Below are 25185 nucleotides of genomic sequence, written 5' to 3' on the forward strand. Positions count from 1 at the left end.
CTTTCCATCTCTGCCAAGTGCACGTCATATGCATCAGATCAACAACATGAGAGCTAGGAGAGTGAACCTCATATATACCATTACCTGACTCCGTAACACTCCATGGACGCCCTATATCGACATGTGACTTGAGTAGAGCTTTATAGATGGGAGTCAAACTATCACTATAATTTCTACCGAGCTCACGCCTTTCTGCACTCATCCTCATAATCTTTATCCTAATATCATAACAAGAGCAGCTGGAGGCAGATCATTTTCAGGAAGAATCCAGTTATTGAAAGACTCTGCAATAGTTGACGAGTGTGTCTCATACCTACATCCTACGAATAAAGCATTTGCCCAATGCTTGGGATCGATATTTTTGATGTACTTGGCAACCCAACCACATCCTATGATACACATCTCATTTAAAGAAGACTCATATTTAGCAACATTGTAGAAGTATGCAGCTTTATGGAACAAATCTTGAACTTGGTTATACTTCTCATGTGATTTCTTGATGGGGAGGTTATTCTTCAAATGATGGAAACAGTAACTATTATAAGAGTTGGGAAAATACTTGGGAATACTTTGCTTCAGCCCTTCATGAAGATCAGTGATAAAGGTGATAGGACGAGAGTCGACAAAATGCTGCAAGTTCTCCATAAACCACTCCCACCCTTTAATGTCTTCTACAGGAACTAAAGCATACGCAAAAGGAAAAAATCCTACAGAATGAAAAGAGCACAAAAAAGAACTAAAAGTGTCAGTTCATTAAAAATATCTATAACAAAAATGAAAGTTTCATTCTTAAAATGAAGTCCATTCTGTAGCATGAACTGTATAATCAAAAAATCTATAACTTTTCTACACTTCATTCCAAAAATGAAGTCCATTCCGTAACATGAAATGTAGAATAATCAATATCTTTAACTTTTCTACACTTCGTTCCAACAATGAAGTTCATTCTATAACATGAACTAAGACCTTCTTCTTCAGAAAATAACAAAGTAAAACATAAACAAAAGCAGCAGGAGTTCATTCCCCCCTTATGAACAGCTAAAAAACTTAACAGAGAAACTTCATTCATTCACATTGCTCTTAAAAATCAAACAACAAACTAATATGAGTTATTCAGAAAAGAAAGAAAATTTACCTTGGTTTCCATTTACACCAGTGGCAGCCATCACTGTTCCCTTGAATCTCCCATTGAGAAATGTTGCATCATAGTAAAGCATAGGGCGAATGAACCGGTATCCTTCCATACAGGCAGCAAAACATATGAAAAGCCTCTGAAAACGTTTAGTCTCTTTATCATACTCAAACTTAATATAACTGCTAGGATTGGTAGCCTTTATTGCTTCAACATACCAAATAAGATCTGTATAATTTTTTAAATCATCGCCATATATCACTGCCTTAGATGCTTCCTTCCCTTTATAAGCATGATGGTATTTTATGTCAATACCATAACAACTCTTTACCTGAGCAACCATATCATTAGGCTTTATCGACGGATTTGACTGTATTTGATCCTTGAATAGATGCTTAATCAATTTCTTCTTCACAGGTGGGTACTTCAGCTTATAAGCACCACCAAATTTATGCTCCCCATTGAATTCCTTGATAGCAAAGACACTTTTAGCGGTATCGATTGGAATACAGTGCAGATACCAAGGACATTTTGGCATTCCTACCACACTTGCCTGTGAATCTGAGTCTGTCATTCTTAACCTTTGCAACTGTATAGCCAGACTTGCTGCAGTATTTGCTGACAACTAAGCGAACCTCATCAACACCACCATGAAAAACTTGACCAACACCTTTAAAAATATCCTCCCAACCTTCGGATAAAAGAGGTTTCAATTGCTCATGACCTTTCGTCAGGTATTTAATCTTAGACCTTGAAGAGAATAATCACAATTAATGAGAGCTTTATCACAACGACTAATAAATCTTATGCTCCGAGGAGTCAAGTTTCTCCAATAATCACAAACAGATATTTTAAAGTCACGAATCATAGTATCTAAAGAAACTTTCAACGGAATACCATCCCCTTTATAGTACACAACAACATAACAACTGGATAGGGCCATACTGAACCTGAAAAAAGAACACACACACACACAAAATAGTTCATTATTGGAATGAAGCTGAAACAAAATAGCTTCATTCAATAACATTCTAACAAAAATAAAGAGTTAATTCCACGAATGAAGCCTTAAACAGAATGATCTCATTCATTGACATCTTAACAGATAAACAGAGCAGCAACAATACTTCTTCCATGACAAAAAAAGAAAAGTTCATTCTCGGAATGAAGCCTTAATAGAATGACTTCATTCGTTAACATCCTAACAGATAAACAAAAGCACCAACAGTATTTCTTCCATGACAAAAGAAGAGTTCATTCTCGAAATGAAGCCTTAACAAAATAAAGATTCTTAACAGAACAACACTAATAGATTCTTCCTTAAACAAAATAAAGAGTTCATTCCAAGAAATGAAGTCTTAACAGAACAACACTAATAGATTCTTCCTTAAACAAAATAAAGAGTTCATTCCAAGAAATGAAGCCTTAACAGAGTGACTTCATTTCGTTAACATCCTAAAAAAGATAAAAAAAACAAAGCACCAACAGTACTTATTCCATGGTAAAAGAAGAGTTCATTCTTGGGATGAAGCCGTAACGCTATTAATAGCTTCTTCCTTAACAAAATAAAGAGTTCATTCTAACAAATGAATCCTTAACAGAACGACTTCATTCATTCTAATCAAAGAAAAACTTAGCTGATCTATAATTCAAGGAAAGGATTAACGTGAAAACTCACCAGCAACAAGAAGAATTCAAAATCAAACTCCAAAAAACACCGATCTACGAATCTGTAATTCCAAAAAATCAAATCCAACCAAATCAATCTTCACTTCAAAAAAGTCTTGAATCAAATCTTCAAAAAAACCTTGAATCAAATCTTCTGTAATCCAAATCTCGAATCAAATTCACTCCAAATCAAAACACCGTAATCAAATTCACTCTGTAATCAAATCAATCTTCATAATCAAGTCAATCTGCTGTAAATCGAATCGATCTTGGTATCAAAAACGAAATCGAGGAAGATTTTGTAAACCCTAGGAAAAAAAATCTGCAGCAAAAGAAGAAAAACGAGATTGGAGTAGGAGAGAGAAAATTTTCTTGAACCTGAAATTTATTGTTGTTGTTTCTTGTTTATATATGTCGGTAAAAGGACCAAACAATAAAATTTATGACCAAAAGATAATTTTTGCACGTGCATGGGTGTTTTGGTAACATAAAAAGAATATTCCGTGTGGGTGGACCAAATTATAATTTTCAGGACCAAACTATAATTTATATTGCTAAAATGGACCAAACAGTGTACTAGACTCGCTCTAATATATTATTCCTAGGACTGTATGGTATTTCCTTGTGTTGGTTTATGCATCAACTAATTTTTCGTTGCAACTAATAAAACGATGTACTCCCTCCGTCTCAAGAAAAGTGTTACTTTCACTTTAGGCACAATTCTCGAAAATTGAATACATGACCATTATGCAAACCACCACAAAGGATACATTATGCAGTCGAATTTTGGTAAATGCATCCACTAATTTGGTTATGAAACCACTAAAACGATGTATGTCTCTCAAAAATAACGGTGTTTCGTTTTTCTTCGGTCGGCCCTCTCCACCGTGGCAGCGGTGTTCTAGTCATATGTATGCCTATGAGAATCGGCAAAACATAACCCAATAACTTCATATTCACAATTTCACATTGTGTACAAGTATTTGACGGATCTGACATTAAATTTTGAAGATAACATGTATTTCAAAGATCACATGGATCACAACTCCCGCTTATTGAAAATGCTTATTGAACCAGACACCAATGTTTAGAAAGCTTTCAAAGTCAGATTGCGGCCTGCAGCAAAGAAACAAGAATCAGTTTCACGAGTTTTAGAACAATGTTATGGGAGTCAATGTCTGAAGTGAACCTGTCAATTCCATGGACGTCGTTCGGAAACACAATCACCTTAACCTCAACTCCGTTCTCCTTCAATGCTCGTGCATACTACACAATTTTTCAACCAATGATGTTAAAGACTTCTGGAATCATGTAATATCAAACTCCCGAGCTGCCAATTTTAACTGTGTTAGACTAACGGACTACATGTAAGGTCTTACTTGCAATCCATTTGAAACTGGAACACGCAGATCCTGTGCGCCTAGAAGGAAGAGTGTTGGTGTTTTGACCTGAAGCAAACAAGCACAAAGCTGAACCACCAAATATATGAAAAAAATGCTCTCTTTCTTACTACTCGAACATAGTATCAGCACAAATAAACTCGAAAGATAATCTCAAACTTTAATCATGATAGTAAGTACCTTTGAGAGGTGTGAAATAGGAGACTTGTTGTACAGCACATGTAGATGATCAAGTGAAGGTGCCTCTGTAAAGTAATTTTTTCCCTCGCTACCACCATATGCTTCCACATAACACCAATCGGGGATATCAGACGTACCAACCATCAATGCAAGATTACAAACAGGATTTCTCGCAGCTGCTACGACAAACCTATCTGGTGCCTACACCAAGAGAACCAAGACACGTATAATAAAGAAAGTGAGAACTCAAAACTACTCATATGAGCCGATAAGGAAAAAGAACTATTCATAAAAAATGGCTTAATTCTAAAGGTTAAAGAAGATGATAACAGCCAATAGTGAATTGGATTCTGTTGAAAGAAATGGTAGAAGCAATAAGTCTGGGCTACCATATATACACAAACTGATATCTAACTAGAGATATTCTAATATATGTCCTTGTCTCGGAATCCAGAAGATGCAAAGTGCCAAACTACCTGGCCGATCAAGTGGGTCGTTAAAAAGCCCCCATGTGAGCCTCCAACAACAGCAACTTTAGATGGGTCAGCAAGACCCATTTCAATGACATGGTCTAGAGCTGCAAGTACATCATTGACATCCTGTCCACATCAAGAAATATGTTATTTAGGTATAAATAAGGGAAGAGAGAAAAACCCTTTGATATCTAAACCAGAAAACATATCCGAGACATATAAGTAAACACCTGTGATCCAACTTTCCCTGGGAGTGATTGTAATGCCTCCTCTCCAAATCCCAGTGAACCTCTGAATAACTACCAGCAACTCAGCAAGAAATCACGATAACAAGGATACAGTAAGGGTGGTCGGTATCTCGCCTAACCCCAGAGTGACAGAGGAAAAAATATTTTGAGCTCACCTATAATTAACTATGAGCAAGCTGTAACCTAATGTAGATAGGAACGCATGATTTTTACTAAAGTTAGTCAACAAGAGAGAATGCGGTCCACCGTGAAGGATTACAATCAATGGATCACATGCACCACTTTTCCTGGTTTTAGAAGAAACAAGTATGGCTTCGTAGGGTGTCTTGGCACCTGAAATGAATTGAGTACACATATGAATTAATATTGATGCTACTTCCATCTGCTGCAACAAAACACATAAACACTTACAGTATCTTTCTCATCCAGAAATTTATTTAATAGGCAGATATACTTCCTACATTAACTAAATCTCTGAAATAATCAGTCTAAGTATTATACGCCAGATGTCTTCAATAACCTGCGACTGAAAATTTCTATAGGTACTAACAACCACAGAACACCTGTGATGCGCCATCACTTTAACTATTAATAACTGGAGATTATGCCTATGTTGTCTGAATCTTTATACAATCAAGTTAGTGTATATGCCTAAATTAATCCAATTGTTGGCGCTTACAAGTAACAATCACATGTAGGCATACAGAGATTGCCTTCTTAGTTTTTCGAAAACAAATAAGTGCGAGTTTTCAGTTGGGAAAACGTTACAGTTTGGATGTGCAAAGTCAACATAACTAGCTGAATTAGCTACTCAGACTTTTGATTGAGACCGAAGTGAGATATGCAGAAACTCATGCAAGATGGGTGGATCTGATTAACATTATTTGGTGTTAGTGAATGCCAAAAAATTACCGTCTGTAAGGTCTACAGAAGCATCGCGAACTGGAATCTTCATTACACTAAACTGGAGGGATGATAGCATAGATCTAACCTGTAGCAAATTTGAAGAACAAGAGGTATGTCAACTTAAGAAGGAAAAAAACTGAGGTGATTGCATGTATAACATGAATAGCAAAATGATGAGGCTAACCTTCATAGAGCATTTAGAAACAGGACTTGAAATATCTAGCCAATTCCATTCCTTCCTCTCAATAGAGTACCCATACTTGATTTCAGGAAGCTCTACTGGACTACTAGACACTTGATAGAGAAATAGAAAAAGAAGGAAAAATCATATACGAATGTCCGTTTGATTAATTTAAGGGATAAACAAGATCGGTATTTTATGTACCAGAGAGAATATTGTCCCCATCTAAGGCAAGAATATTCCACGAAGCACTTGAATTAGGAGTAACTCGAGATACTCTCCCACTATGTTGAAAATATGAATATATTTGTCAATTATATTAAGGGAACAAGGTTTGAGTAGAGCAGAAAATTAAAACTATGTTGATAGTACCTCAACACATTAACAGAAATTATTACTTGACTGCTGCGCCAGTAGGAAGACATGATCATTGTCTGTCCATCGGAAAGCCACGGGTTACAGAGGAAACTTGAACAGTAAAGTCCTGGGAAGCAATTCTCTTCGGCACACTTTACAACGGGGACCTAAACAACAAAGAAAATGTTCATTCATTAGTACACGTTGCTGAATCTTTGGCGTCAAGGTGAACTCACATCCATCTCATGACACAAGGGTATATCTGCCAAAGAAACTCTATGTCCTGGGCAGTGTGTGGATGCATCTGCCAACTAATTCTTTCCATCTTAAAGAATAACACAAATGAAGTTAATGCATAAGAAAAAAAAACAGCTTACCACGTCAACCAATTTAAGAGATATATGAGGCTTCCCATCACTAGGCCAATCAATCCTGTGGAGAGAGTCAGTGGCAGAATGTGCTCCAGTATCCACAGCACTCTTTGCAGACAAGAAAACAAGGAACTTCCCATCTGGGCTGTATATCATTTATATTCCCCTCAGCACTTTCAAAGTGTTTCGAATTTGTACAAAAGGTATTTTCTCAATATACCAGATTAAGTTGCACAATAACACAGCAAAAATTGGAAGTCATATAGTGCACCTGAATCGGGGAAAGAATGCACTACTTATGTCTTGAGTAAGATTGATGGCGGCAGTCATATCTTCAGTTCTGTCACCTCTGGAACATAATAACGCTTATGATCACAATCTAAACAACATCAGGTCTGCTAACTTAAAACTAGAACCAGGAAGGGTGAAAGACATTTAAATAGAAACTGAAACCTACTTGGTTTCAAGTTTATCGGTTTCTGGTTTGTGAACTGATGCTTTGACTGCATACAGAGCGCATGGTCTATTATAACAGTATTTTATACCAAGCTTTCTCACAATCTTTTCAGATCCACAATCTGATGGCCACCCGACAAAAACCAAGTACTTGTCCAAATCATCATTCTTCGGCGCCCATACAACCTGTCCTACACTTAAGGACTTGGAAATTCCATCAACAATGTGTACATCTCCACTGCAATCAAGACAATCAAATTTAATCATACCCAAAAATGCATGTGATTGTCAGTTAAAGTCTAGACTAGAAAGATGTGGGACCTAATAATATTGACAACAAATAGTCCAGGACGCCTTTTCCCCGAATAGGTTTCACCCCAGTCCTCTTCGAAATCTCCTTGCCCTTTCCAGCTATTACAGTCCTCTGTAGAACCTGTTTTCTTGTAGCCGAGACCATCAAACACTGGCTTGGATGGAAATGGATCCTCAGCAACATAAGCAATGAGAGTTTCATCCGAGCTCCAGGAAATTCCCTCAAACCTGTGAAGCAAACAAGCTTTGCGAATTAATCACAGCGATTTAATTCTCACTAAAACACCACTCACAAAAATAGAAACTGAAGAGGATCACTAGTAACCACCATCCATCGGTATATACTGAACCATGAACAGATTTTGGGATATGTATTTCCTTCTCCATCTGAGATGGTCCCCAGATTTCAAATTGTGTTGGACTATCATTTTCCTGATTCCGTATGACAAGCATTTTCTGTCCTGATGGTGATGGAACAATTGTTGATACGCCTGACATTTCAACAGGGAATGGAGCCCATTGAAAGCTTACAGAGCCATTACTTTCTTTTGCAATATGAGAAGATAGAACATGAGTGCGTTTTTTGTTTCCTAAGAGATTTGGTTGGCCTATTGAAAACATTGCCCGAGAACTACCTCCTGCAGTACAAACAAATAGTATTAGTAAGATAAACTTTTCATTATGATGGCATTATAAGAAAAATAAACTGTGCAGCTGAAAAAACAAATGACAGAAAAGAGATTTTCTTACCATTATCCGATTCAAAGACCCATGCCCTGTCGATGGTAGATAATGAGGCAAATTCTTTAAGTAATTTAGATTGGGAAGCAAGTTCTTCCTCATTTGCCACATCCAAACCCTGTGAGACTTCTTTGGTAGAAACAGAAATACGTGCATCCATAGCAATCAATGTCGAAAACTTCTGTCTATGTAAATAGTGTAACTAATTCAGTACAAGCAAGATAGAAAAACCACTGATTACAGATTTCATAATCGATATCAATGAGGACTTTTAGTGTAATCATCGGCAGTTTTATTAATTCAATTCAATAAGACATTTATAAGATAAACAACAAAACCTATTTCCAATCCTGTATCCAACCAAAAAAAAAACTGAATTTTTAGTTGAGTAAAACTTAAAAACCCAAGTCAATAGAGACAGAACTAAAGGTGAGTTTTAATTACTTTTATCACTAAAAATCGTACCCTTCGAAACATTTGCTAATCATGAATAAATAGAGCTGAGATAGACTTACTTATGGTGGGCAGTAGAAAATGGTGAGAAAGGAAGACGATTAGGGGTAACTACTGAAGGAGAAGGAGGGCGAAGAAAATAGGAGAGCCAAACTGAAGTGGTTGCAGTGTTGGAAAACACTCTCGTCATGGATCAATGTCTCTCTTTGGACTTATGGATAAATGCAAGCGCCTGGGTGCGTAATGTGCCTTATTCTCTAATCTAATCATTGTGGGTCATTCTACTATGCTATATAATCCGCGACAGATTTGGCTAAGACAATTTGTCACCTGGTTATACATTCTAGGAACATAACTCCATTTCTAGTTAATACAACTGACAGAGAAACATATCATCAAATGGGTTCAAATTCGATATCATATGGACTCTAAAGAAAAATTGTCTAACCTTATATGGATAGGGCCCATATAAGATTGTCCATGCATCCTCCCTCATTATATTTAAATATGACATGTGTGTTTGCCGGGGTTCACCATCTTTTGGTTTTTATCTTGGTTACGGTAAATGATTTTTTAACTAAAATCTCACCTATATTTTGAGTCATTTTCTCTGTTACCTATTCTGTTCTTAATTGACACTTCCTAGTCTTTGTTATACGATTGAGTTTACCAAATCCTACTTAATGTCTTTTATCTCAATTCTGTTGGATGTCTTCCTACTTGATTTCGAAATGCTTCCATCAAGTTAACTATCTGTGATAGTCAAATGGATTTTTGTATATTGTTTCTAAATTACATCTCTTGTTATAACCTTTGCAGGATCTTGTCTTTTCTAGTTAATTTGTGTTTCTCGTCTATAATCTAGATACATGAATTTGAGACTTCTGGACTGTATGAAAGTGTTCTTAATAGCTTGGCTCAACAAGATTTGATTTCAGACTTTAGCTGTTGCTTTGGAGTTCACTTATGTTGTCATAATCAATTCATTGAGCATATTTAGAAGGATTTTTGGAGGCTACGGGTGAGTTTGTTAGGCCCGTAGGGGCATCCCATTACTATGGCTACCTGCGGAAGACCTCCTAGAATGATGACTAATATCCTGACTATCTAGTCCGAGTTCAAACTGTATTCTTAATAACTGTTGGTGAACTATTTATGAAAATTGCCCTTTACGTATCGTTTTATATTTCGAGTGGTGGAATGAGAGGATAATCTTGTTGGATGGGTCTAAATCCAATCCGTTTAGAGGGTAATTCTGGTCCGTCACATGCGCTAGGTGAAATTTTCCGGTCCATACAGTTGCGCAGAATTGTGTTTGCGGCTAAGCAGGTCCAATTTATTTTATCTTTTTTATTGAATCTGTATTATAAGTTTCATTTATGTTTTATTATTCTGTTGTGTAGAATATAAGTTCATTAGCTTCTTTGCATCCTTGACCTCCTTTTTCATGATATTAGTGTTGACAGGTGATAACGATTTGCTGGTTTTTGAGGAAAAGTAGAGAGACAACCGATTCCTCGAACGAGCACATTGCCTAAACCTTTAGCAAACAAATGCACTGTACGGGAGTGCTTTGAGTTCGAGAGATCAATTTGTATGACTCCAGCCTAAACCAAGACAATGGTCGTTCCATAGTCAATTCGGTCACAAAGAGGGATGAAGGTCGATCTGTAGGAGGGAAGCTGAGAAGTGTGTGAGATCAATGATAATCAAGGACTGTGGATGTGTTGTACACTTTTGCAATTTTTCTATGAACTGTTGAGTTCGAATAAGATAAGTTATGATCGATTAAATCTGTTATGCTGAGAGTTCTTGTTCAATGAGAATGCTTGTTGTTCAATCGTGGATCGAGAAACCTATTTATATTGCAAGAGTAGTAGACACATTGATCCTAGTAAGTGTGACGGTTGCAAAAGAGTGGAAGAGTGGGGAAACAGAATCGTGTTTGAACCGGTTCCTCATCGTGTGGGAGACTTAGTTGATTTTCCATCCACTACTTTGCTAACTCCTTCAACTGCTTGCACGAATTACTCACATTTATCATTGTGGGTGTACACACGTGTTGTAGGCCGCCAGACCAAAACCCTAGTGAATATCCCCCATGTGACATGATTGATGTCTCATGAATTTGGAGTCTGCATGACAGACGTGTATTTAACTGGTCGATTTTTGACTTGACTAGACATGAGTCTTAGCCTTGGTGAGTCGATCATAATGGACAAATGTGATATGCTCTGAGACTCGTACGTGATAGCCGACCATTGATGATGGATTGGCGTCCGAGCATGCGGAGAAATGTCCCTGAACAAGGATTCGTTATTAGAGAATCCTGAAAAATATGAATTATTATTATTTAAAATAATAATGGAGAGACGTGGGACCGGCTGGCCATGATCGCCAAGGGACTGTCCAGGTCCGGTCATGGTGGTGCACGATCACCACGTCCCTCACGCATCAATTCCTGAAAGTTTCAGGTCTGTTGGTCGTTTGAGCGATTTTCTGAAGAGTTTGATATTGACTGAAACTTTCAATTTTGCACGAATGAGCAAGTAGGACTTTGCTCGTACGTCCAAAACTTTTAAGAATTATTTGTCGTGAGAAACCCAGACTGACGTGGGACCATTTGAATTTTTGGCTTTTTTGGAGATTTGAGCAATATTGGAGCAATACGGAAACCAAAAGTTTGCTCAAACGAGGAAGTTTCATGAGATGAGAGAAGAAATAATAATAAAATAAGGGATTAGAGAGGCGTGGGACCGGCCATGGTCGTGGCATGGACGGCTGGCCGGTGAGCCCGATCCTGTGACGCTCTTTCTTATTTTTTATTATTATTCTTCAACTTGTGTGGAGAAATATGGAAAACTAGGGGTTTTTCTCAAACGAGGAAGTTTGCTGAAAAAAGGGAGTCTCAAGAGATGAGGAAAATAATAAAATAAGGTTAAAAGAAAAGATGGAGGGGTATGGGACTGGCCGGTGGTCCTGGTCCCATTCGCGTCTCTTAATTCCTTCTTTTTAATTTTCCTTTCCTATTTTGCATAGGTATCCATGCTTCCTCGTTCGTCCATATTTTGGGTGCTCATTCGTGCATTATAGATAAGTACGCTCGCACCATTTTCTCGGGGCTTACTCGGTGGTGGCCCAAATGCCCGAAAAGTGAATATCTATTACTAATGCATGGAATTCAGCTGAGAAAATCCATGAAACAGAGTAATGAGATATTATGATAAAAATATTATTTTCTAGGAATTCAATTGATGAATATTGCGAATAGAATTAATCAATTGATGGCTTTATACTAGCAGACAATCTGTCTAGGGGCGTTATATTTATTCGAGAGTCGAGGTATGAGATAGTGGAAGCATCATACTCGCTCTGAATGTTTATTATGTATAGTCAAGGAACGTTGCGACATCCTGAAGACGTTATCCCTCTATACTAGTGGCCAATCTATCTAGGAGCCGTCCAATCATTAGGATTCCATAAATATGTATTCTATATAGTATATAGTCATGGAATATTGTGACATCCTGAAGATGCCACTGCTCTATACTAGCAAGCAATTTGTCTAGGATCCGTCCAATCATTTTTTGATTCTATATAGAAGTGAATACTGAATTGCTCAATTGATAAAATATGCTGAAATTTTAGTTGAGAGACTTTAGTGACTGCATATTCATGTGTACTCTGAGAGGTTTATACGCTCAGTCAGAGATCATGACATGAGATTTCACGTCTAAATCGTAAAATATGAATTTCGCACATTCGCTTGTAGCTAGGCCAGAATATACAAAATTATGATTTTACGATTTTAGCCTTTGTCGAAAATCCATCATCAACAGTTAGTTACATTAGTCATTATAAAACGGGATCCATATTCTCTTAGGCTTTGTGGTGTTAGCCATTCGTATCCTTATTGGATATAGATTTAAGTTTTTACTGGATCCTTTCGCAGTAGTTTACAGTAACCTTTAGTTCCTACTTATGGTAAGGTATTTAGTGGTGTCACTTGGTTTGTAGCATAAATTCTTGTACTAGTATTTCTTTCTCATATATTGCTATTGTTAATCAAATGTTGCTAGTTCTCGTTTTCGACTGATTTTCTTTTCTTAGATTGTATTCAAAAAACTAATATCAAGTACTTTAGTGATTTGATATCATCTTGTACATTGGTTTACAAGTTTTGTCTGTTCTTCTTTCTTTGCATTCTCATTATCTTGTAATTATTCTTATTGTTTTCTTAGTCAGTTAACAATATATGGTGTTAGTATTTCGTTTAATATACATGGTTAATTCATCTTTGTTAGGAATTATGAACGCGTTTATGAAAAGACATGATGTTAAAATCATATTTGGTTATGTATTATCTTGGTCCGGTTTTACAAATCGTTACTCATCTACTTGTACTTCCCGGAGATACATTTGTCATCTTTTAAGTTCTTGATTGCATAAAAGGCTAAGGCATCATTCCTAATCGCCAAAAGAACGGATTTCATATCTTATACAAATCATCTAACATTCTATTACTCATGTTGTTGATATAAGGGCTTAGGGCCATATATTGATAGTTTTATCACGAGAGAAGATGGTCAACTTCCACAATTTTCTTACAGTGACATATACACCGCCAGCATTAGAAGACACCGCATTGCATACGATGGAGAACGAATAATTTCTATGACATTGAAGAATTATGAATGCATTTTTCTCTTTTTAGGTAGTTTGAATCTAGTTGTTACGTTATACTCTTTTTCCTTCGTCAAGGTTTTACAACTATGGGTTTTCCTTGGGAAGGTTTTAATAAGGCAACATATGCATACCCAACTTTTTTCCTCAATTTTTTACATTTTCATTTTGTGTATTTCAAATAAAGCTGGTAATCTGGGAGGACATTGGAGGTACATCCCTGTCTTGGACAATTTCTCATGAGCTAGTTCTAATCATTTAACTAGTTCTTTTTTAATACAAAACACGATTAATTCTCAAAAATGAAAAACCATTGGAGATGAATTTTCATTAAATGAGAGCCTAAAATCCTATGTGGCGTACCGAAATCTATATTTAAACTTACGGTTGGAGATACTCTTAAATAAAGTCTAATTTTCGTTTTCCACGTTTGTCAACTAAGGTTTTAAATCCATATATTTACATAATATCATCTCCAATAAAAAGATTATGAAGACTAAGAAATGATGACATGGACAAAAGGTATAAGAAAACGTCTTATATGGACTTCAACATCCACGTCATCATTTTTGTTTAAGAACATAAACTAAGGAGATATTATTTGTGTTAAGAGACTTACCTATAACCTATGTAAAAATATAAATAAACGGCTAATCAGAATCTCCATGTGTGATTTTTTACACAATAATATATATGGTATGGTCTGAGAAATAAACAGAAACGAAATTTAGTTCAAGCTGGTGAAAACAATCTGAAACACTTCCATTGGATAGGGCACTTGGAAGCCAAAATAGTTTTAGAACCCATATCAGAGGAGCCGAGGAAATGTGACATATGCGACCACATAGGGTTTAGCTCTGACTAGGGCTTTTTTTTTTGCCGAATCAGGTACCTCATGTAAGTCTTGTAGCCCAATCCCATTTTTAAGGTAAAAAGTTGATTAAAAAACAAAAACATCATCTGTTAGGGTTCGAGCCATCCATTCTAACCCATTCGAACCACCCACACCCATTAGGGGTGAACAACGGATGGATGGATGCGGATTTGGTACCACCCGCACGCAATCCATCCAAGTGAATGGTTTTAATAATATACCAGTGTCTAATTCATTACCCGACGGCTACAATATCCGCGGGTGAGCTGAATAAGTGTGGGTGGATTTGCATAACACACCACTAGCAGACCTTAAGAACTAATATATATGATATGGATAACCTGAACAGTGATGTAACAGAGTAGTGCAGTAACATCAAAGGAAAAATCCGAAAGCGAGTAAGGGGTCAAGTCTAAGATTTAATAAGTATGAAAAGCTGCCAAAAGGGGCGACTAGGCCAGGGGCTTTATGAAACTACAACGGATCCCTCCTATTTCCTATAATATCATATATATTTATGAATAAAATAAAAATTAGCTTGCGGACCATGTATCTAGTGGATGGGTGACGTTTCACCGGCCTCCAACCCGTGAAAACGACCGGTTTTGAAAATTCACTCACGTCCAATCCACCCACATGTGAACCATGTATCCACCCACTAAATATTAGGTTGGGCCAGATGAAATCCGCGAATATGGTTGTTTTGCTCACCCCTAACACCCACACCCCACCTAGACCAAGGTGGAGAAAAACAGAGACATCATATGTTGATGTTCGAACCATCCATCTCATTCGAACCACCCATACCCACATACCCACCCAAACCAAGGCTGAGAAAAACAAAAACATTGTCATTTTTTAGGTTCGAACCATCCATCCGAGATCCTATTCTAACCACCCAACTCACCTCTTATGGTTAAGATCATGTACTAAACTGTTAGAGCACTTCTCGGACGAACTCGCAAACGTTGCTATCTCAAACTTGTTTGTCAAGTTTAGTTGATCAAAACTATAAACTTGATTTCTAGTTTACTTACAGCTATGTCTCGGATTAGGATAGAATGTGTAGTTGAGCTTTAAACTTCACGGCGTTAACCAATTGAAGACGAAAATCTACTGAGGATCTTGGAGGAACTTCATCAACAAAAGGTATGTGTAGACTAAAACTTATCTATCACTTAGAAGTATATTCTATTTTATCTTATAATAATACTAAGTCGTATATCTGTATAGATTTTTACATTATACACATTTGATATTTCTAGCCGAGTTTATCTCGCTTATCTATTTCACGAAATATGTGTTGGAAGATTTTTCTTTAGCTATGTTCATCATATTCTTGACGAGTTTAGTTGGAGACAATTTATTTGCTGGAAACTAAATATTAAGTAAAAAGATGATCATGTGAAAATTACCTTGAACATTTATATGATTTGTGTGAGACAGTCATTTGATGTTAGCTTGGGAAATTTTGTATTAATCATTCGATCACTTGAAAGTTACTTGAAGCTAATGGTATGTGTGAGATTACCACTATCATCTTCCAAGGATGTTTCAATGATTCAAATGAGAGTTTATAACAATTACCCATGTCTGGATACAACACAGTATGCATACCTAGTATGCGGACTCTATTGTGATGATTCAGGTCTGGAACTCTTGTTTGCGTACCTAGTATGAGAACGGGTTTACCTGAGTTGGGTCTGGAACGGTTGTTCGCGAACCGGGTTTGCAAACGGCTTGACTAGGCCAAGGTCCGGAGCTGTTGTTCGCGTACCCAGTTTGCGAACATAGTGGTTAAATTTTGAAATCGGTAATGTATGATTCTCTTACTCATAAACTAAAACGTTTATGATTTGAGGAATGCAAATTAACTTTGCAAACCGTGGCTTAATGTTCATGAATTGATTCTTGTATAAGTACCTTGTACGATTACGAATCAATCAGATTTCGTTTCAATTTTGTTCATGAATATTTCTATGAGATAGTGAACAATTGAACAACTCTATTTGAAACACAATTAGATTCATTTGATTATCTTTCATGACTGATTGATCATCATATTTTATCTAGAAGTGTTAGATGAATATGGTTAAGTTAAAAGTGTTCATATGGCTAACTTCGGTTAACTGTTATTGAGCCAACTCAATATACACGTTTAGGTATGGTTGCCCATATCTAAATATAAGTATATTTCATTTGTGTGTAACAAGGTAAGACCATCTAACAATGGGGATTGATTGCTTAATTTCTAAGAAGACTTAGCTTGAATCTTAAATCGGGAGTTCATTTAACGGTGAATATTGAATGCTTTGTTACTAAGCTATCTTAGCTTTGATTATAAGCAACCCTGATTTGAAGGCTATATAAGGAAAACTCTAGCAATTGGAAAACCTAATCCCGACACTTTCCTGTGTCATAGTTGCAAACTAGAGTCGATTCTCCTTTAACCTAGGTTTTTTCCAAAACCATTATTAGGTTAACGACTTGAAGACTTCATTTGGGATTCGTGAAGCCAAATCCAATTATTTTCTCTGTAGTTGCGTATTCTGATCTTACTTGTTCTATCATATTGAGTTTTATCTTCTCTAAGATTTACTCGAGATTTATCTCCGATAGGTAAGATATAAAAAGTAATCACAACAGTTCTTCGTCCTAGACTCTTGTGATTCCGCAATAACTTTTTTGTTTATCAGTTAGGTTATTGTGAGGTGACTGATATTTCTAGGCTGCTCTTCGGGAGTATAAGTCCGGGGTACTAGTTGGTTCATGTTCACCTTGATCTTTGTATCAAAAGAAGAAACAAAAATAATAAAAGATACACATTTCTGTGGGAGACATATTTGTTTATAAGTCGTCGACTTTGGGTCATAAAAACTCTTAGTTGTGGGTGAGATCAGCTAAGAGAATCAAGTGCGCAGAATCCGACGTGGTTTTAGATGCGTAAGGAACGCGGATGTACCTTAATCGGTGTGAGACTTTGTTAGGGTCTCCACTACATTCCAGTCTGAATTTAACTTGTAGTATGCTAGTGTCTGTAGCAGCTTAATACCGTGACTAGGTCCCGGGGTTTTTCTACATTTGCGGTTTCCTCGTTAACAAAATTTCTAGTGTCTGTGTTATTTTTTTTCCGCATTATATTTTTTTATATAATTAAAATATCATAGGTTGTGTGTATTTCAATCAGTTGATACATCCGACCTTGTTTGTTGGATAGAACTTGATTGAAACTTGGGCATTGGTCTTTGGTACCGTCCAAGTTATTTCTCATATCAATCAGGCTCACGGATTCCTATCTGTTCGACTTGATGATTGTATTGAGAAAGAGAGATAAAGCTCTTTGATACATTTCTTGATTGAGTCTCGCTTTTAAGTTGGTGCTCTCGGAATTATATTGGAGTTAAGTCCATACAGATTTCCGAACGAGTTATTGGGTGTGGTTGTTATACCCCCGTTTTTTCATAAACCATTAAGCTTAACCTGCTCACTCTAGAATGACTAGTAATGTGTATTTACATAATACATTTACATTAAAAAAATTCCTTATTTTGGTTTTCACCAATCATTCATTCATCGTGCTAAAAAACTGAATAGATTTAAGATACAAATCTCGTCACCATTGACGATTTTAAAATGAACAGGCTTGAATAATTTTGTTGCGATTAACGGTTTTATAGTGGAAGGATCTGATGCGTTATGCCAACATCTAGAAAACCGCTTATTACTAGTTAATTAATATATATAATTATGAAATTTTATTAATTTCAGACATCGATAATGATTATGATTCACGATTCAAAGTAATGAGTCTTGTTAGAATTGCAATACATCCTTAGCTACATTTTTTGAGTTTTCCTTATAAATTTTTTATTTCTATTAGCCAACAAAAAATAAAATAAACAAAACAAATTATTGCGTGAAAAAAATATTGTACAGTATAAAAGGCCCTATGAAACTCAAGATCCGCTCTGCATATCAGATTTACTTCTCTAACTATTTGCCTGTACTGGAAGGGTTCTGTTAGACCATTTCTCGGTTGAACCCACCAAGCATTGGTATGTCAAGTTTGGTTGTCATATTTTAGTGAATCAAAACTCATGTTAAGAGTCACTTGATTATGTACTAGAGTCAGCTACGTATAGGTTAGCTTGAAAGTATTAGGATATGAGACATTACAAGTATTGCGAAGACTTGAAGATGTGAAGAAGAAAGGAGCTACAACGACAACAATCATCCTTCCACTTGAGGTTAGTGATATTTGACTTGAACTGTTTCATTGCCTAATGTATCTTTCAAGTCGTGCATATTGAAAACATAACTACGAAGCATATTTGAACTCTAGATAGACATAGTATTAAGGAATACAATACGAGGTTTATTGCTTAACCGTTAAACTTTGTAGATAAGACATCCCCATAATCATTTGAATGCTATTGTGATTATGTATGGGTATGAGGTGAGGATTTCATCCAAGGTAACAATGTTTACATGTGTTCTAAGGAAGTAAGTTCATAAATTTGTTTGTGAACCGAAAAGGAAATTACCAGGTGTTATTGGTTTTGTTATTCATTGCATATCTTATGAACAACCAATATGTGTGATTGAGTATAACCGCTCACAACTTGTTTGTGTTATTGGTAGAACTATTCACAAAGGCCTGACTTATGTATTGGAATGACTTTTACTGGTGAAACCTATCTTAAGTAATCACCTGAGATGGTATGATCGGGTTTGTGTTATGTCTGACCAAATTTGGGAAAGGGGAACTGATCCTAGTAAGAGGTGCAGTACATCACAAAGGGGAACCGCTCCTTGTATGAGGTGCAACAAGGTTTATAGCAGAAAAGGGAACCGATCCTATGGATATGTGCAACACGTTTTTAGGCAAAGGGGAACTGATCCTATGGACATGTGCAACACATATAAGTTAGATACCATATATATGTGGAGAATCGATCCTAGTACCTAGTCAACTGAATTTTGGAAAGCTAGTGTGACTATGCACAATACTCACATGGAGGTAGAACTGAAACTTGTTTTGGTAGCACTGTTAAACCCATGATTGCGATTGAATGTTTGTTTGATCAATCACATAGTTCTTGAAAGTCAGATAAACCAATTCTAAACTTGTTTAGAAGTGTGGAAAATCGGTTTCAAGGTTGTAAATGTGAAAGAGAACTTACAAAGTATGGATGTCGACATACTTTGAGCACGTGTTGTGAATGTTTATTTCTTTAATTGTTCAAAGTTATTCCTTAATAGATAAAGGAAGAAAATCCCAGGATCAAAATATAAGTAAGTTAAAAATCTTTTAAATAAGGTTATTAATTTCATTTTGTAGGGAAATATAAGAATTAATAATGTGCATTTACTAATTATATTTTTCGAGAGATTTCGATCATTATTTTTGGACAAACATTTCCAGGAATTACGGAAACCGAATTTGTGCTTTAATGAATATCTTGAGAATATTTTCGGTTTTGGAAATTCCTTGGTGTTCAAACTTCCTTGTCTATAAATACTTGAAGTTTGCCTTTCTAGCAAACTAATCCTTCATAACAACAGACTTCCTCTTTTGTTGTTGTTAGTGTTGTAGCCGCCTATTCGGAGAGGAGAGTAACCTAGTTATGCGAAATCTCTTACGGCCGCTCAACTTAAAGTCTTCTTTGGGATTGAGAAGCTCTAGCATGTACCATTGGTGGGAAATTAGATAATTTCCGTATCTTTTGTTTTCGATTGATTTGATTGACTAACGGTGGTTGAAATCTGATTGCACCTAGTTTGTTTATGTTTGAGGATCTTCTCTTCTGATATAAGATTCACTCAAACTAGTTCAGAGTTTCGACAAGGATCTTTAGAATGTTGTTAGTTCTAAAGACAATCTTGTGATAATCCATTGTTAATAGACTCCGTTCTCTGTGTGATTGATCACAAGAGATTCAAGTGATTGTGTGTAGGATTTTATTGAAGATTTAAGAAGATTTGAGGAAAAAGAAGATATTGAAGATCTGACTTGGGTTTATAATCTTTGGTGTGCACAAACTATATGTTTTGGTAAAAGAGGATCCAATTAATAATCGTTTTATCCTTGTGGTAGATTGGATTGATTAATTGAGTAGATCGGCATCAATACAATTCTTTGGATTAAGAGTGTTGTTGGCTTAATCTTAAACGATTACTTCGGTAATTGAACATAAGATAAATCTAAGGACCTGACGAAGGAGTTTATGTTAAGATAAACGGAAGAGCCTTTGTCCGACTCATATCACTTGGTTGAATAGAGTTGATACCAAACAGATTTGTTGTTCCTTTACTGTTTGGAATACGAACCAAAGTAATTGTTCCAAGTACGTGACTTATTTATAAGTTGGAGGCGTGGGAATACAGACGGAACTAGGTGAACTATAGGTTTAGTTTCTTGGTCTCAACTATACGAAGTTAGGTGTAATTTTGTGTAGCGGCTTAATCCTGAGAGTATTCAATTCTGGACAAGGTCCCAGGGTTTTTCTGCATTTGCAGTTTCCTTGTTAACAAAATATTTCTGTGTCATTTACTTTATATTTCCGCATTATAATTATTTTATCATAATTAAAGTAAATTACACAAACGTTAATTCCTATTTACTTGATAAGCAATCCTATTGTGTTTGGTTAAGTCCGAACCTTTGTATCAAGTAAAGCAAGACATCAATATTTCTGAATTAACACTTGATGATGGCATCTATGGTTCAATATCTGAAGACATCATCTCTAGAGATTCTACGAGACAAGTTAATCTTGTTAATAATGTAGAAACCGATGACGACTGGAAAATAGGTCTACAAGAAAGGTTAGATGAAATTTCCGATGATGATGACTCAGATTTTGAACAAGAAGTAGAAAAGGATATCTCTGAATACTCTAAACTGCTGGAACCGATGAAAATTGAAAAGCTGAGAACTTCGGATTTTCTTAGTTTTATAACTCCTCTTTGTCGTGAGAACAAGAAATTGAAGAAGGTTTTTCAAGGATATTATATTGGTTACTAGAACAGTGATTATCTTCTTAAAGATCATACAAACGATCTAAATTCTAAGAAATTAGAATGTGAAAATCTTCGAAGAGAACTGTTTTTGTCGGAAAAGAAACGTGCTGAATTGGAAGCAATGTTTAATTCTCGACAAGTACAGGGTGTTGAATAAAAATCCGTTGCTAGTCTCTCTCAAACAAAATTGTTACAGAAAGAGTGTAATGTTGCTCTTGAAAAAATTCACTTGTTGGAAGAGAAACTTTTTGAATCTGATGCAAAGATTAACTCTCAACAAAATAGTTTTGAAGAGAAAGAAGGTGTATATCTCTCACGAGAAAAACGCCTTGAGGCTGATCTAGCCGGTGCTCTTGATAAAATCAAGATGTTGGAAGAAGAAAATTTAGAACTAAAAAGATACAATGAAAGCTCAACCAACTTAATATCAATGTTGGAAGAAAGTAGAAATCATCATGATACACGAGGATTGGCCTATAAGGGAATAAATGCTTCAAATATTAACAAAGAGTTAAAATTCTTTAAAGATACAAATTCTTCTAAACCAGAGGCTTCCACTGATGTAAAAGTTGCTCGTAAATAAGGAAAACCAGTCAAGCCTAAGAATCATGTTCAACCAAGTACAACAATCAAAGAGAGCACTTTTGCCAATATCAAGAAAGCAACAACGTTGAACAAGGATAATAAGAAGGAGAAGAAGAAAACTCGTCGAGCTCCAATGCAAGAGGATCCACAAAAAGGTAACACTAAAACTCATACTTCGTATATTTATACTAAGCATTGTTATTATTGTGGTAATAAAGGAACTTGCAATGGGGATGCAAAATTCTTAAGATGGAAGATGCACTTTCTATTGTATCAAACGAATTGGCTAAGTTTTATCCTCGTAAGAACTCAAATCGGTATTGTCCTAAGTTTAGGAAAAAGGAATTATTATAATGATAGTTCAAATTTTGCATATCACTCGACAAGGTTGTTTCATAAAAGACCCAGTTATAGAAAGAGAGATGACTTTTTAAATGCAAAAACAAGATCTGATCTTCCAACTTGGAGAAAGGGTGTTTTGCAAAATATTCAAAAGGACAATGATTCTAATGGTATGAAGGAGAAATCTGCTCCTGCGAAACCTAACTCTAAATGGGTCCCTAAGTCCTCCATATCCAAGAAGGGACCAAAAGTTAGTCACAAGAATGACTCTCAGCTCTTAATTGATCTTTTTGAGAGACTAAAGAAAGACATTATGTCTGAAATCTCTTGTACTAGTAAAGGTTGTGATAATCACACTCTTCATCACAAGTCAAAGAAGAAAAACAAGATATGGAACAAGAGAAAACAAACCAAGCAAGAGGTCAAGAATGATGATTTTGTCTTAGTCACTCGTGACGAACAAGACAAGGATCAACTCAACACAACCTAGTTGTGTTAGAATGTGCATACTCACCTTGGTGCTCAATTTTTTGAAAGGTGAGGAAGCACATGAAACTGAGCACATGATCTCTCGGTTATTATTTGACTAATTAACATCTTTAAGAGATTTCTTTTCTTCTATACTTATACTTTCTCTATCTATATTTTAGGTTTTGAAATAAACGGTAATTTTGAGTTTATGATGTTGATATCTACTGATCATATATGTGTAGCACTTGTTTTTACGGTTCAAACGATCCAAAAATCACTGAATTCGGACATCGTATGCAAAAGTTATGTCGAAAACAGTCTAGTGTTGTGATCTGTCACAAGTAACTCTTGGGAACCGATCCTAGTACCCTGTCATAGTGAGAGAACCGATCCTAGTACCATGTCATGGTGAGGGAACCGATCCTAGTGAGAGGTCCCCTTACGAAGAAGTGTAAAAACTGTTTTGCACATAACTTCTTCGTCCGAACTCGGAATGACCTCATTATTTTTGCGTTGGTTTCGTAATTCAATTTCCTAAAATATTTTGGTATTTTATGTTGAATATTTATGGTTTATTGCAAATTGATTTATGGGATGCCTGATTTCGGTTTTACTACCTTAATATTCGATCTCATATATTATGAATCCTTGTGGTTTGGGTGACTTTTTGATTTAGCGGGATAAAGTTCTAGCCCATGTTGGTAGGCTTTATCAAAAAATAATGAGGGGTTCTGGTAGAAACAATATGTGAAAAAGTCACAATATGTTGAATCGGTTTTGGTTTAGCATAAAAGCATATGTGTTTCGACGGTTTTCAACTTTTGCTTGCGATTGTTAAAACCGATTTTCAACCTTTGTCTAGTAAAGGTTGGTTGTTGTTATTCTTTTGTTTATGCATAAGGATGACAACATGATGATATTTCGATATCAATTCTCCCTGGACGAAGATGCAAACATATTGGAGAAATGGATGCGAAATTTGAGGTAAAAATGTTGTTAGTTAATTGTTTTCCTATTTAAGAAAAGCCTGAGTTTATATATATTTATTTCTTTTACTTAACAAAATTTCGGTACGATTGATGTTTATTCCATGATGTGTGTGTGGATGTGTGTGATTCAATTGGTTCTGGTTAAGAAAAACTATTGTTATCTTGCTTTATTGTGTGGTATCAATTGTTTAAGCTTACAAAATTTCTGTACAATTGATATTGTGTGTGATTCAATTGGTTCCTGTGAAGAAAAACTATTGTTATCTTGCGTTTGTATGGTATCAATTGTTTAGGATTACAAAATTTCGGTGCAATTGCGGTGCTTTTAATGTCTATATTGTTTCAATTGCTTCTGGTTGAGGTGAATAATTATGCAAGTTGATTTATGTTAGTTTGTATAAATTATTTATGGCCTAACGAAATAAAAGGTGTACGGGATGAGTTTTTTAGTCCAATTCGATTCCGGATAAGAGAAACTAAGTTAATTCAGATCTTATTTAGACTTATCGAAGTGAGGTTTTGGTTATTCAAGTCTAATCGAATGCCTTAACAAGAAATGCTAGTTAACTAATGATTAATGATTTTTCGGGGGTTGTAGTAATGAAGGTTCGAACTCTAAGACTTGTGAAGGTGAAGGATTTTTAGATTTATAAAAATTATATACAAAAATATTGAAAAATTGGTAGAGAGGTACTGGGACTAATGATTCGGCCACTCTTCATAACATAGGGCTCAATGATTTATTCTCAACAATAATCGCTCAAAACATATATGGACTCTTATTTTGCCAAAGTAGATTCTCAAAAAATTGATTGTAAATGTTAATCATGGAACATCAAATCACCTAAGCTAAGCATGACCCATCTAATCAAATAACACCCAATTTAATCAAATCATATTTCAATTAATTTTTAATGCAAAAGTCTTAAAAAGAAGTAATAAAATTACCCATGTATGAAGCTCGGCCTCCCCCGTCGTACCAGTGTTAGGGTTTAACTCATCATAGTAAAAATGCTCTCAAAATAATTTATTATGGCTCAAAAATAGTTTACAAATGATGAGAATATGAGAAATACAATAAAACCAGAGAACTACGACCCTCAGTGATAAAATAAGACTGCTGAAGCACTGTCGCAAACGCTGTGGAAAATAAGACTTCCTTATTACGACCCACAGGTGTTAGTTGTTACTACCGTAGAAAAACGACTGTTGTTGCATGTCCGTTCTTCGTGTTCTTCATGTTCATCAGCAGCAGCAGCAGCAGCAGCAGAAACCGAGTTTGGGAAAACTCGAATTTCTTCTTCTCTGGCTCTCCTCAGCCCCCCAGACTCTCGACACCG

At 35.9% G+C, this 25185-nt stretch overlaps 2 protein-coding genes across 3 annotated transcripts; both read right to left on the reverse strand.

The window, feature by feature from the left end:
- Nucleotides 1-213: 213 nt before the first annotated feature.
- On the reverse strand, nt 214-1706 carry LOC113352507. Its single transcript, XM_026596319.1, has 2 exons — nt 1136-1706; nt 214-707 (listed from the first exon to the last, which is right to left on the reverse strand). The coding sequence occupies exons 1-2, from the start codon at nt 1704-1706 to the stop codon at nt 214-216; spliced, it is 1065 nt and encodes a 354-aa protein (XP_026452104.1).
- Nucleotides 1707-3728: 2022 nt separating this feature from the next.
- LOC113350022 (acylamino-acid-releasing enzyme-like) lies at nt 3729-9109 on the reverse strand. Of its 2 annotated transcripts, none has more exons than XM_026594084.1 (18): nt 8941-9109; nt 8435-8610; nt 8013-8322; nt 7694-7912; nt 7374-7610; nt 7188-7265; nt 6923-7061; nt 6561-6712; nt 6393-6472; nt 6192-6301; nt 6014-6092; nt 5257-5434; nt 5084-5144; nt 4857-4979; nt 4381-4581; nt 4180-4248; nt 3990-4066; nt 3729-3916 (listed from the first exon to the last, which is right to left on the reverse strand). In XM_026594084.1, exons 1-18 carry the CDS (start codon nt 9066-9068, stop codon nt 3853-3855), a joined length of 2481 nt encoding a protein of 826 aa, XP_026449869.1. In that variant the 5' UTR covers nt 9069-9109; the 3' UTR covers nt 3729-3852. The 2 variants fall into 2 exon arrangements, with proteins under 2 accessions (XP_026449869.1, XP_026449870.1); XM_026594085.1 differs by having other exon boundaries at nt 8435-8606; nt 8941-9035.
- Nucleotides 9110-25185: the final 16076 nt, after the last annotated feature.

Source organism: Papaver somniferum, chromosome 2 (genome assembly GCF_003573695.1).
Source record: "Papaver somniferum cultivar HN1 chromosome 2, ASM357369v1, whole genome shotgun sequence".
Taxonomy (NCBI): Eukaryota; Viridiplantae; Streptophyta; class Magnoliopsida; order Ranunculales; family Papaveraceae; genus Papaver; species Papaver somniferum.

What these genes read in the sequence shown, in the direction of transcription:
- LOC113350022 (XM_026594084.1), bottom strand. Translation starts at nt 9,068, where the DNA reads ATGACGAGAGTGTTTTCCAACACTGCAACCACTTCAGTTTGGCTCTCC. An exon ending in ACCGATAAACTTGAAACCAA is followed by an intron (nt 7,266 to 7,373) that starts GTAGGTTTCAGT and finishes ATTATGTTCCAG; the next exon opens with AGGTGACAGAACTGAAGATA. An exon ending in TGGGGACAATATTCTCTCTG is followed by an intron (nt 6,302 to 6,392) that starts GTACATAAAATA and finishes TTCTCTATCAAG; the next exon opens with TGTCTAGTAGTCCAGTAGAG.
- LOC113352507 (XM_026596319.1), bottom strand. Translation starts at nt 1,706, where the DNA reads ATGACAGACTCAGATTCACAGGCAAGTGTGGTAGGAATGCCAAAATGT. An exon ending in TGGTGTAAATGGAAACCAAG is followed by an intron (nt 708 to 1,135) that starts GTAAATTTTCTT and finishes TTCATTCTGTAG; the next exon opens with GATTTTTTCCTTTTGCGTAT.